This window comes from Rissa tridactyla, chromosome 9 (genome assembly GCF_028500815.1).
Source record: "Rissa tridactyla isolate bRisTri1 chromosome 9, bRisTri1.patW.cur.20221130, whole genome shotgun sequence".
Lineage (NCBI taxonomy): Eukaryota > Metazoa > Chordata > Aves > Charadriiformes > Laridae > Rissa > Rissa tridactyla.
This window is the reverse complement of record NC_071474.1, coordinates 10221972-10235434: the sequence shown is the minus strand read 5'-3', so window position 1 is coordinate 10235434 and position 13463 is coordinate 10221972. Positions and strand designations below refer to the sequence as shown.

The window sequence follows — 13463 nt, the reverse complement described above, 5'->3', positions numbered from 1 at the left end:
CTTTATCAGAGAGCAATAACGTCGCCATGGAATTTGTGCCAGAACCAGGCTGCATGTGCCTGACGTTTTAACAGCATTAACCATCAACATTTGATAAGCCAGGGCTCTTCCAAATGAACATTGTTAGAGGTACGCCCAAAGTGCAGCAGTCACCATTAAAATGTCGAGGTTTATTAGCGATTATTACACAGCCTAATCTGCAAACCCCATCACTAGATTCTGCTTTAACGACAGAGGAAAAACTAAAGGAGTGGTAATGCCCCAGGATGGTCACTACAGATAAAGAGGGGTTCTGGCAGCGTGGACACAGCCGTGTGCGAGTGGTGCATAAAGGTAGGTTCCAACTGGTAAGGTATTGATCATAAAAACAATCAGATGACATAGCAGCTCACAGAAGTAACAAGAAGAGACTGCATTTTTGACGGCGATGGCACGCATTTGCTCTCCTGTTGCTTCATAGGTAGCAAAGAAATTTCTCTGCTCTGGCCCGTTAAAACCTCAGAGGAGCGTCTCTGCTCCATCCAGCTCACGACCTCGTTTCTGACAGGAACCTGCAGCAAACTGGGAGGAAATTAGTGTAAGAAATTTCACAGCCTTTGCTTTCTTTCAAGCCAAGAGCTGCACTTTACTTACCGTCGCGTTGTGCAAAATGGCTTCTGGTATTATACCCCCAGTTGCTCACCGGGGACCGTGTCCCTGATTACATCCATCTTCATCAGCAGAGATCAAAACAAGGAATCAGACACTGGAAAGTCAGGTCATTTTTGGAGGCATCAGCTGTGTGCCAGGCTCCAATGTTTTTGTAGTGTCTGATCCGCCCCGGTCCAAAGAATATCCTGCTTATTTTGTGGCTGAGGTAGGGTGTTTGATTCGGCTCGCGGCGAGCCCGAGTTCATTGCGGTGTTAGCGTTAACTGGCACTGGGCTTGGAAAGGCTGAGAGCCGAGAGGGCCAAGAGGATCCGACTCCTCTGATTCAGCTCTGACTAACACACTGCTGGAAAAAACGCTGCTCGGAGGATAATCTCAGGAATTTTCCTTCAAAGACTCTCAATTAAGCATCTTTCCCAAATATTAGACGCAAACAGTGACATGTTTGATTTTACTGATAAGAGGAGGAAGAGACGGCAACTCTTTTCATGACTGTGTCCCGCTGGAGTGGACTCGGGAGCAGTTATCTCCTGCCAGCCGGCCGTGTCATTAGCTCAGGGCTCAGCCGCGCGGGGATACAGCAACACACCACATCTCACTTGAACCGGCGCCACGTGGCTGAGTTCAGCTCTGATGTAACCAGCAATGTCAACACATCTCCCTGCAGATTCGGGCACTCGGAGAGCGTAAGGACCGTGCGAGCGTCCTCCTAAGTCTATCATCTCCAACGTTTCTCAAATACCATCTGGGACTCCTCTCTCGGGTGAGAAAAGCTTTTTCATCTAGCCATTAAAAGCTGCCTGGCAATAGCAAGTGGGACTCATATCCCTGGATCTGGCAAGGCAGACTTTCTGAAATGATTCCCAGCTGCTGGATCTTTCCAAAAAACTGAACAATAGCAGCAGACAATGCTAAAAGTAGATGCAGGAAATCATTAAGTCCTCAGCTGGCTGCTACCGCAGGTGTCGGCAGGGATACTGTACTCGAAAGCGCACTGCGTGGACAGGAATCCCCATCCACCGCCCTCCCTGCAGTTTTAACACTGGTGGCAACACAGGACAGACAATCCCGAGAGCTTCTGAGGAAGCTGGATCGTCACAGGCATCGTGGTGGTGTGTCCTGGTTTGAGGTAACCTTGAGGTTTGAGGTGTCACAGGGACACCCCAAATCCCGGGAAGGGGAAGAGCAGAGCTCTCCAGAGCACCACAGGAGGCTCCAACCTCAACTCGCCAACCACCCAAGCCCAGCACCAAAATTTAAAAAAAATAACTCATGATATTGGGTATGTTGAAATGCTTTTTACGACCGGCTGGACACACTCTGGAGGATGTACCTTCAGCATCTGCTGAAGATGAGGCTCCTTTCTGGTATGTCAAGCCAGGCATAACGGGAGCGTTGACCGTCCATTACAAACATGGCAAGGACGGGAGAAAAGCAGCCGCTACCTGATCTCCCCTGAAAAAGATGTTAAAGAGGAGCAAGAAACCTGACAGCTACTCCTACTGCTGCTGCCCAGCAAGAGAGCCCACAGACCTGCACGGGGACAAAGCAGGGGTCCGGAGACACCCCCGGAGAAGAGCAGGAAAAGCTCACATGGAAAAAGCGCCTTTTAGCCTGGCGGAGAGTGAACTCTCAGCAGACACTAATTTGCACTTGAGAGGACCTGTGAGTAAAATCTGTGCTCCCCAGGGACCCTCTCTGCAGGGCGGGATGCTCCGGGAGAGCCCGCTGGGTCGGTGCCGGGGCGGTGGTGCACCCTCTTGCTGCCAGTACCCAAACCCAGACCCTCCCGCTGCCACTGCTGATGCTGAGGTTTTACTGGCTTGATGGTGGGTCTGGAACCTTGCTGCATGTTTCTTCATTCATATGCAAAGAAGCTGCCAACATCGATTTGGAAGCTGATTCCTGAGAGAGGGAGGAGCTGTTTAATTAGTGCCTCTGCTACCTCCGTGCTGACATGGCATGGCACCGACTGTCCTCTCGCCCCGCTCGGGGAATTTTACATTTTAGCCCCAGCTGGGAAGATGGATGCGAGGAGCACATTTGCGCCTGTGACCCGAGGACATACCAGCTCTTGCTGCAGTGACATTCCTGTGCAGGGGGAGCCTTCGCACACCCAGCCACAAGCACAACTACAGCCTTCAGGTGGCCTTCCAAACAAACGAACGCACTTCTAGGGATGGCTAATGAAAAAGCTTTCCCTGTCCCAGCACGTGACAGCACCGTAGCTGCCTCTGCTCTTCAGCTTGATCTTGTGCTTGCCACCCAGCCGTTAGCTGCTCTTTTTTACTGGCAAGCAGAAGAGGATTAAACTCAGGAACAGACTTTACTTCTCAAGGAAGTCAATACTGGAGTCAAAAGCAGCACTCCGACTTTCTTCCCAACAAACTTTGGTTTCTTATGAATTTATCTAATATCTTTCCCTACAAGGAAGAAGGTTCTGCTCAGGTATTCCATATGTAAACATCACTGCGACTTCCTTGATTCCCAATGTTCATAAAAACAGATTCTGAATGAGGAGCAGGAGTTAGAGGAAATTTTTACAATTAATAAATTAACGGAAACTAAGATGTTTGCAAATCTGTTGTAATATTGGCAAAGTATTTTGACACAGAAATAAAAGGGGGAAAAAAAGAGTTATTTTAAAGCTATGCTTTTTTTTTTTTTTTTTTTTTTTAAGATTTAACTTTTTTTTTTGCAGAGGCTTACAGACCTTGAAAAGGAAAGGAAGCAATTTTTGGCTCAGCTAAAACAAAATCATTTGCACATCACTCCACCCATCCGAGGCTGCCTGGCTCCCAGTTTCACATGCTTTTGAAGCGCTCAGCATTTCACTGAATTAAACCCTCATCCACTGCACCAAGTTTTGAAAGCATCAAAGTGGTGGGAAGCCGAGCCCCATTTTCGGAGGCTGAGGGTGCACTGAATGTGCTGTGCCTGCTGACAGCAACTCAAGGTATAGCCAAGCTAATACTTCTGGGGAGTGCCAGAGCTGCTGTGTTCCCACTGCGGAAACACCCTGGGGATAACCAGGACAGCTGTGTTTCCTGACTGCTTTAGATGTATGGAACGTGCCTGGATGTCCTTGTGGACATGCAGAGTCTGTGTGGCCTCCAGCATGCAGGTGGAGATCCTCCTGCTCAGGAAATTCCCCGGGGAGGAATATGACAGCTTCCCACCAACACAACGCCCACGCGACACTTACCCCCCTGCAGCTTCACACACCCGGGCCTGCGGTGCATGCCAGGTTAGCAGTAGCCTTGGAAAACATCGTCTTGAATGTCCCCAAGGGTCCGTGGAGGAGCTGTACCCTCTGCAGAGCGTCTCTGGTTTTGAAGCCTTTTTTCCCCTCCCAAGGTAAGGAAAGTGTGTGCAGTGGCTGAAGAGGATCACAGCATCCTCAATCCTCTTCGAACTGCTGCTTTTAACTACCCAAATAGCTGCATCAGGATGTAAATATTTTTCTTTTTGCTTTTGTGGTACTTTAGTGTTTGCATCTGGCTCGCCCACGGCTCCATGCCTTCCTCTCCAGGACATTTGCCATTTGCTCTCCTTCTGGGGCGGGAGGAGAAATAGAGATTTTTCAGAGGCTTAGGCACATTCCTCTCCTTCCTTCGCTAGGCTCTTCCTTTGCCAGTTGTTTAGTCTCACCCCGGGGTTAGAGCTCTGCAAAGTTTTATTGGGATCCAGGGTCTGGACCTGTCACAGATTATCAAATAAATCTCCAAGAAGCTAAAAGCTTGCTCTGTAAGTGCTTGTTCCTATGTTGGGCTTACGCTCACAAGCCAAAAACATCTTGCTTTTCTTGCCCTGCGCAGCCTCAGAAATCATAACAATTAGGTACTAACAGGAGTTCAAAAGGACTTCAGAGAGCTCCTCGGAGGGTCACTCCCAGCCGCTCAGGCCCTCGTACCACTTCTCATCTCCACCGAGAACATCAGACTCCATCATTCCCCGTGGGGGCTGGCTCAGGCCCATGATGTCCTGTGCATCACTCTCTGTGCTACCTTTGCTGAGCAGCATCAGTGATTTCTTCACACTTTCCAGCCATCCAGGACCTCTCCCCTGGCCAAACCCGACTCGCACCTCTCCTACCTGGTGTGGGGATGGAGCCACGGCTTCCTCCTCTGCCTGTAAATCTTTCAGGTGTCCTCTCACCCCACGTCCAAGGACCACCGGGCGGTATCTGTCTGGTGGAGGCAAGTGTCCCAGCCAAGGAGGTCAGTCCCCGCTCAGAGGCACAATATCAGCTGGCCGGCGCGCGGATGCCAGAGCGACTAACTCACCAGGGAGCAAAAGTCTGGCCAACAAAACACTAACCTTTCCCTGTAGTGACTTGTTTGGCCATTTCTGAGAATTTCAAAGAAATGACGGGACATTAGTAACAAAGCCTTCACCTACCTGTTTGAGTAATCTGTGTGACAAAGGCATGGATAGCCTGAAATCGCCCTTCCCTTCCCTGCTGTCACCCAGTCACATCATGTTCAAACCAAAGTGAGTCTGTCGTCACTTCAGGATGGCTTTGTACTTAAACTGTAGTCAGTGAGGTCAGCAGTTGTTTCTCAGTTTGCACACAAAGCTCTGTTTCTGTCTTTACTTCAAAAAGCAGCAGCATAAACAAAAAAATCAAAGAGAATTATCCGCTAACACTGGCAGTATTTCAGTCCTCAATGGGAGCAGAAAGTCAATATGAGCAGTGTCTGAAAGGAACGCGAGACTTTACCCTAGGCAGCACATACTTTATCCTGGGTTTTATTCCTGTAGGTCTTTAATTAAATGTTCACATCAGTTGGACAAACACCATTTCACCAGTCATTAGCTACAGACAGAAACACATTTATAACTCCTTGTTGCACCCTATATATTCAGTTTGATTGGAAGATATCATCGTAAGATCACTGCATGCTTACCAAGCAGGCGTCACTGAGTTCACTAAGACGCCACTGCAGATGGACACGTAGGTTTTTTAAAAGCAGACACGAATGGAGGGAGAACAGCACTGAAGGGAGAGGTTCCTACCTCTGCTGAAGTTCATCTGTTTCCCTGGACGTTGCTAAAGTTTCCACGCCAAATTTCATTTCCAGCCCCTGTGATATCAGAGAGCAGGTTTTTGCCTTTGAAACTTACCTTTTGATACCAAATCGTAGACATTTTGAAACACTTCCCCCTGGGAAGGGCAGCCCACAGGCTTTTCCTATCCTGCCCTGTGAGGCACTGCTTGAAAAATAAAAGCTCTACCACAGTGGGTAAGATGAGAATATATTTATTAGTTATCAAATATACAAGTGAACCCCATCGGTTTGGTACAATCCCGTAGAAACAAGAGCTGGTTTTGGTGACAGCGGCGGGCTCTGCCTGGCTGGTGTTACCCCAGGGATACTAATCCCGGGGCGCCGCGGGCTCTGCAGAGATGTGCTCCCAGCGGTTCTGAGAAAAAGCGAATTTTAGCGACTCGTCGGCATCAGCTGGACATTGGTATTCTTTCAGCCTCAAGGGAACATAATGCTGTAGAGAAGCGGCTTTCTGATAACCAGCATGATTAAGGACTTTAATCCAGGAGGGTTTGGCTTGTCCTTTATAGCCGAGCATGGCAAAACTCCCTGGAAAACAGACACAAAGAGAGTGATCCTCTGGATGGGTCGGTTCACTTATTAGCAGCGCAGCGTGGACTCTCTCCACACAACACAGAAACTTCTTAGCCCTGCTTTTTTTTCCTTGGATTAAAATAACAGAACATTTAGGAGAGAAAAAAGGTGATGAAAGAGGGAAGGAGCCTCGCCGTAACCTCACTGCATCACAGATCCGCGGGTATTTCAATAAGCTAAGATAGGTTCCCAGATGTCAGTTAGCAGGAATATTGGTTTACTCTTTATCTTTAAATAGGACTGGTACTTTTTCATATTTGACGACATGAAAATGGTTAGGCACTTTGAATCCTTCTTTTATTAGTTTACATCAGTTTCTTCCTGTTATGCCTAAACCATTCCCCATGTCGACTCTGCTCCGGTCCTCTGCTGTCACAAAGTACAAAGGCATTATGTATTCTTCCATTTTAATAATAATGTCTTGTGTTTATATTATGCTTTTCATTGCAAAGACTCCCAAGGCTATTTGCAGCTGGTTGGATCGAGACTATTCCTGTAAACACTTCTCATTTAAATAAGGTTTTGCAAAACCAGGCAACAAGACCCTAAACCTTCATCCCACTGGGGTCGAGGGGATCGGGGTGGGTTTTTTTTTTTTTGGCATTATCCCTGGCAGAAGCAATACACGCTTGGGAGAAATGCCTCAGTCCTGCGTGCGATGACTTTTGGAGCTGTGAAGTCAAATAGTGCGCATACCTGAATCAGCGGGAGAAAGGCTCGTGAAGCAGAACATAATTACGCAGGCTGGAAATCAGGGCAGACACGTGGGTGAAACACCCTTTGCCCTCAGGAAAAGCAAAACAGGGGTGGCCCGTGATCGGCCAGAAGCGGCTTAGTCCCACCGCCGGACACCAGCATCCCACTGAGGTGGCAGGGCAAGGAGACGGCCACCAACCAGCGTGCCCCTGGGACTCGCTGCTTTTTGTGCCCCGGGAGCGGTCGGGGCTGGAGGCTGAACCGAGCTCCCAAAATGACCTGGAAGTGCTGCGCCCAAGCGAGGGGCACAGGTGGTTCAGGGAACAAAAGTCGGACAAAACAAACAAAAAAAGATTGCTTTTTAATCAAAAAATTCCTTTCAAAAGTATTCGGGGCTTTGACGAAAGAATGAAGCAATGAAGTTGCAGGGCAAAAACAAAAAAGAAAAGCTCAAATTTTTGCTTTTAAAAGGATGAAAGGAAAAACAAAAACCAGCTTCTCGGGAATCAAACAGGCACAAAAGCGAAATCACTGACTCTACTGTAAAGACTGTGCTGTCCTCCCCTGGCATGGTCATAGCAATGAGCTTTGAAACTCGAAGCAGAAATTGATATAAATTTCAGTAAAGCAGTAGGGAAAAAAAATAATCCCCAAACCCCCAAGAAAAAAAGAAGCTGGAAATACAGCCAGTTCTCCATCTGATCTCTGCTCGAGAGATTGCAAATGAAATCTGAATCAAGCTGGCCGGTTGTTTTCCCAATTTCCTTATCACCCAAATTATTCATCCAAACCTGGACTCAATGGCCCCTAGTTTTCCAGTAGGAAACCCAGCATGGATTTCCTGGACCAATGATACCAATGGGTTTCTTGCAGCAATCCAAGGTGAAAATGCAAAAAGAACTTTCCAAAACTGGTGATTTCACCTTCCTTCCGTCCAAAAAAAAAAAAAAGCTCCTACTTCAATTCAGTCTGTTTTCTTTTTCATCAACCTTTCAGTTTATGATTTTTTTTCCTTGCAAAGCAGTTGAATTTTAGAGATGGAATCTTTGTCAAATTATTCTTTTTTGTTGTTATTGTTAGAAAAACAAGCTCCCTTCGAGATGAAAGATTTGCAGAATGCAGCTTCTCAGTGGTGAAGCACAGTCAAAGCCCCAAAATAACTCTCCTACTTCTCACCATCCCTAAGCCAAGAGGTTTTTTCTAGGTTACACTGGCATATTGTGGTAGGAAATATATTGATAAGCACTATATAAGGATATGTACGTTTTTGGTAGGGAAACACACCGGTAATTCTTAAGCAAAAGAAACCTGGTAGAATAAATACATTTACCTTCCTTATGGAAGACAATAGGCTTTGCTGAACCTAACCTGGTAAAAACAGACATTTCAGAGCTCCCCAACACCTCCGCAATATCCCGAGAGCAGACGAGAACAAGTGATCTGAAAAGAAGGACAGTAATTACTGCATGATTGCAAAATATTACTTTCATTAAGAATCTGCAAGACCTTTAAGCTCCAAGTCAGAAAAGTACTTAAGAGCTTGCTTAACTTTAAGAACATGCTTAAATCCCTTTGATTTCAATCGCACGTAAGCTTTCCTAAGTTTAAGCCTCTGCTTAAGCGTTCCTAAATTAAACCTGTGCTTCACACGGAATCAAAACAAGCACAAATGACTATTTGCAAGCGCATCTCTTATGGGAGAGGGACACTCAGCCGCAGAAGAAATTCAGTTGCTGTGCAGTCCTGAGCCTCTGAAACTATTTATGTCCCGGGTCTGATTTTTCAGTCAAGCCTCAGTGCAGCCTTGGTCCTCACAGATGCGCTTTCAGCCCCCAGTGAACTGTACCCGCGATGAATTACAGGTTGCACAGCTGGTTGCGTTTAGCTGAGTGCCTAGACTTGCAAAATACACATCCTACCAGAAAATCAAACCGAACGTACAGGCATCGTATGGATATATGTCACTTCACGCACGTTTTATACATGTGCATACTCAACGTGCATAAATACAGATGTAATAGCTCAAGAGTGTTCAAATCTTTGGTCATGAACTGCTCAGAAACGTCTTGGACTGAAAGTCTGTTTTCTGGTTATTTGACCTGCTTCTGCCAGCAGCCAAGAATTTATCTATAAATCTCTGTTGTTCCATGTTTATGTGGCGACACATAAAACCACAAGGAATGTGGGACAGACACAAACAGAGATGATCCAGACCAGTGCCAGGACACATGCAAGGTAACAGCCCGCAGGCAGGCAGGTCTATTCATTGGCTTGCCCAAGAAAAGTCCTATTGGAAAATCTGGCACACCTAAGATTTTCATCTGTCACAAGAGGCAAAAACAATCAGTAAGAGTAAACAGAAGCCAACTCATTTCAGAAATGGAAAACTGAATCATCAGCTGCCAGGAAATTACTGGACACCGGGATGGGTGCGCAGGACTGCAAATGTCATTGCCAGGACCTTATCTACTCCATGCTGGAAAATGAATGGTTAATTTAGAAGGAATTGCCAGTTTTCCAGAAAATCTGTTTCTTTCTGCTCTAATGTGCACAATCCTGGAAGAGACAAGCTGCTTCTCTTATTATCCGGGTGATATTTGGGATTTGTACATATTTAATCTGGGCCAGATTTCTTCAGAGCACAGGTTTGGTTATGAAAGTGGGTGATTTTTTCCTTTCTTTGTCTATCAGCCACGGGTTGCTACGTGAACTGGGCTTTTAGCAGTTTGCTTACCTCTCTTTTATAACCGTTAGAACATAATCAGCTACTGCACTGGTGGCGTTTTCACCAGTGACTGTGTCAAAGTGCCACCTACTCATGACTGCTCCTGAACATGCATCCAGCACCAGGAAGAATATCCCACGGCTATCGAAGAGGAAAACCGTGTCATTTACCTGCAACAAAGAACAGAGGTAGGTTTTATGGAGGCAGGCTGGGGAGCTGCAGGCTCTCATCCTGCTTCTCCGTACAAGGGAGTTACAAGCAAGGAAAATAGCAAGGGCGTACACCCTGTAATTTTAAATATATAATTAGTACAGACAAAGTGACATCACTGATAGATGGTCAGTGGCAGGAGGGAGCAAACCCCTTAGTTCTCAATGGGGTACAAAAACATGAGAAATGAGGTCATTGGTATCTTTCGTGTGTTAGGAAGATACATTCGGGAAGCTGGGAGTAAAATGCTTAGTGCAGTCTTCATACAGTTTCTTTCCATGTGGGGGAAATTACTGTCGCTTGGCAAAGCAGATTTGACCACGGAGCAAGGGAGAGGTGCTGAGACAGCAGATGAGGGAATAGAGGCGACACATGGACTTTTTTTTGTTTTCCCTGGAAATGTAAATATCAAAACCAAAATATCCCTTCTTGGTAGGGCTGTTCCAAATGCCTCAAAGAAGTTGTAGCACAAATGGCTCCTACACCTCTCCTTTCCTACAGCAAGGGCTCCTTCCTCAGGTTACACCCCTCAGGGTGCTCCACAGTCTTTGCCTTGAGAAAGGCAAAGGCTCTCTGAGGTGCCCAGCTCTGGTGGATCTCCCCAGCATCCAGGCTGGGAGGACACAACCTCTGACAAGGAGAGAAACAACACACCAAGGTCAGGATATCAGAAAGCTGAGCCCAGGATACACAACACACATCACCGTCCAAAGCCTGCAGGCACCAGGGAGCTCAGATACATCCCATCAATCTGAGACATGTGTACGCCTCCAGGGAATATAGGGCCAGACGGAACGAGGGAGCCAAGTGTTAAAAAGTGGCTTCTGCAAGATGTCGGAGGATGCTGAATGCAATAGGGGGTCAAGGGTAAGGGAAACATGACTGTCCCAGCCATGGGTGGGCAGAGGGGAGTGAGGAGGAGCAAAGACAGACTAAATCTTCTGCCCGCTCCTGGCTGTCTCGCACTCCTAAGCCTGGGAAGTGTGTCAAAGTCTGGATGCACGTGGAGCAGAGAGAAACCACCACTGCAAACCAACCTAAACCTGAGCTGCTGGCGAAAGAACCAGCCCGGCAGTGTGTCCTGCCCCTCTCCGCATGCTGCAGACCCGCTGAGGAGCCAGCACAGGGGCTCGCACCGCCCCACGGGGGGCTGGAGCAGGGCGCCCAGTCCTTGGGCAGCTTGGGTTATAAATTTCAAACATTTCTGGCTTTGGCATTCCATTCAGCAAAACAAGAACAAAACCTGTGCTTTGGTGGTGGGCGCTTCTCTGCTTCAATTCTTTATTTCCAAAGTTTCCCCACCTTTTAAGATTTAAGGTAAAAATCCTCCTTTAGACATTAATCTTCATCATTTGCCCAGCCCAGCCTTTCCTTCAGCGAGGAGTACATGCGTCAGAAATAAAACTCCCTTTGAAAAACAATGCTTTGCATTAAAGCTTTAGAAAAGGCAAAGAAGGTCTGAGGATCCCATGCCTGTCCCACGAGTGCTGCACACACACAAGTCTCTGCACTTCACCGCAGGTGAGGATGCTGCCTCCAGTAACACCTGCTTGCTAATGGTTTTGGATAAATTTTTGATGATGCAGCCAGTGCACGTGGCAAGAGACCTTGGCTGCTCAGGCTCCTTAAGGATGCTGTGCCAGTGTTGCTTGGCATTTGTTAGCATTAATTGTAATTCAGTAGCACACAGGCATGAAAGCCTGGACAGTGTCCTTGCAAGCATGACTTCAGTCACCCTTCACCGTCTGGACAGACATATAAGGCATGTGCAGGGACAACCTGACAGCCCAAACCCCTTCAGTAGTGAAATATAGTTGTTTTTATCTTTTACTGCAATGCCGGCAGAGAAAATCAGAAAAACAAACTTGTTTTTTTCCCCCCACATCCTTTGTAAACAATGACTTCTGGTGTGCTTCCCCCCCACCTTCCTCTACATTAGAGTGGTGGTGTTAATTCTCTTTTGAGGTGATAAAAAGCCTTTTTTTTCCCTGAGGGCTCAAATCCTCATCTGAATAGAATACGAACTCCCCATGACTTTAATGGCGTTAATTGTAAGGGAGAACAATGCACTTGCCTCTTCCAGGGGAACTTCCCGTTTCCTTCTGCCAAGGCTCAGCGAGATTTTGCAGTAACTTTCCTTGGAGATAAAGTTTCCCCTGTTTAATCATCATTTCAAATGCGGTATAACACAACGTACCTTAATGAATGCAGATGTCGAGCGGTTTTGTACGTCTGCCCTGCTGAGAGACTGGATCTGGATCCTTACGTACTTGACTGAGGGTGTGCTGGTGATAGCAAGCTGCAGTGACACCAGAGACAGAAACTTAAAAGCTGCTTTTCAACAACAAAATGACACCAATGCTCATGTATACATGTATGATCACAAAACTTGAAGAATTCTTTTTTCAAACTGTGATCCTAGTTCACAAGTAAGTGCCTATTGTTAAGGCACCGCTAACCAAAGGATCGTGGCAACGCTGGTTGGAAGGGACCTCCGATGGTCACTCTGCCACTAAGTTTAAGACCTGAATATGAATTTCATATATTTTGCCTGGCTGTAAACTCAAGCCATTAGCCTGAAACAATTCTACAGGATTTAGAGTGGGGTGAATTTACAGTAAATGAGAAGAGAACCTGGCTCTAATTTTCCAGTTATTCCTATTAACCAGAATTACTTCCCAGTTTGAAATTCAGCAGGAATGTCGGATTTTGGAATTCAAAGCCAATCCAATCCGAGCCCTCTCAAGAGTACTATTTTTCTTGTTTAAAAGAAAGAAACGGGCGAGAAAAGGTGCCATGAATGTGCATTCACATGCTTCCAGGTGAGCAATTTCTTTGAGGCTATCTTTGAAGCATAGTACAAAGATAACGGGGTAATGGTTTTAAACTGAAAAAGCAGAGATTTAGATTAGCTGTTAGGAATAAATTCTTTCCTGTGAGGGTGGTGAGGCACTGGAACAGGTTGCCCAGGGAAGCTGTGGATGCCCCATCCCTGGAGGTGTTCAAGGCCAGGCTGGATGGGGCTTGGAGCAGCCTGGTCTGGTGGGAGGTGTCCCTGCCCAGGGCAGGGGGTTGGAGCTGTATGATCTTTAAGGTCCCTTCCAACCTGAACCGTTCTATGATTTTAGGAAAAGCTGCAGGAATTCCAGGCAAAACCCTTCCCTCTACACAGGTTACGTGATGCCAGGCAGAGTCACGAGGGGGAATTCCCTAAGGCTTTTCCTTGTACGCTGTGAAAATGAATTGACCTCAGGGGGCTGCGCGTACACTGCAGAACCCGAGATGCTGTTCGGGGCCGGGGGGTACCTGCGGGGCCCCACACACCTGGCACCCCCCTGCCAGGTGCTGGGACACGGGGCGCTGGGCAGACACTGGCCTCTGCGGGAAGGGGTTCGGGTCACAGCTCCAGGAGTCCCCCGGGTACATATGCGCCGTGATTTTAATACGTTCGCAGCCTTGCTGAGAGCAGTAACTGTGTCCCTTCCGAGCTTCACGGGCTTGCAGGTGAACAAAGAGGTACCTACAAATGAGAGCAAAC

The 13463-nt window shown here is 47.2% G+C and overlaps 2 protein-coding genes across 4 annotated transcripts in view; both read right to left on the bottom strand.

The window, feature by feature from the left end:
- CEMIP (cell migration inducing hyaluronidase 1) overlaps nt 1–13463 on the bottom strand; it is a 114516-nt gene that overhangs the window by 57477 nt on the left and 43576 nt on the right. Inside the window, exon 1 of one of the 3 annotated variants that reach the window (XM_054214723.1) lies at nt 5051–5090. The exons of the other annotated variants lie outside the window; for them this stretch is intronic. The gene's annotated coding sequence lies outside the window, so the exon portion shown is untranslated. Of the gene's footprint in view, nt 1–5050; nt 5091–13463 lie in introns of those variants that run through there. 3 annotated transcript variants of the gene reach the window in all.
- The window catches only part of LOC128914925 (cell surface hyaluronidase-like), a 58244-nt gene continuing 50787 nt past the window's right edge, over nt 6007–13463 (bottom strand). Inside the window, exons 22-26 of the mRNA XM_054214642.1 lie at nt 13232–13445; nt 12123–12224; nt 9725–9885; nt 8321–8430; nt 6007–6249 (exon numbers count right to left, since the gene is read on the bottom strand). Coding sequence (XP_054070617.1) covers nt 6029–6249; nt 8321–8430; nt 9725–9885; nt 12123–12224; nt 13232–13445 — 808 coding nt within the window. The 3' untranslated portion in view covers nt 6007–6028. The remainder of the gene's footprint in view (nt 6250–8320; nt 8431–9724; nt 9886–12122; nt 12225–13231; nt 13446–13463) is intronic.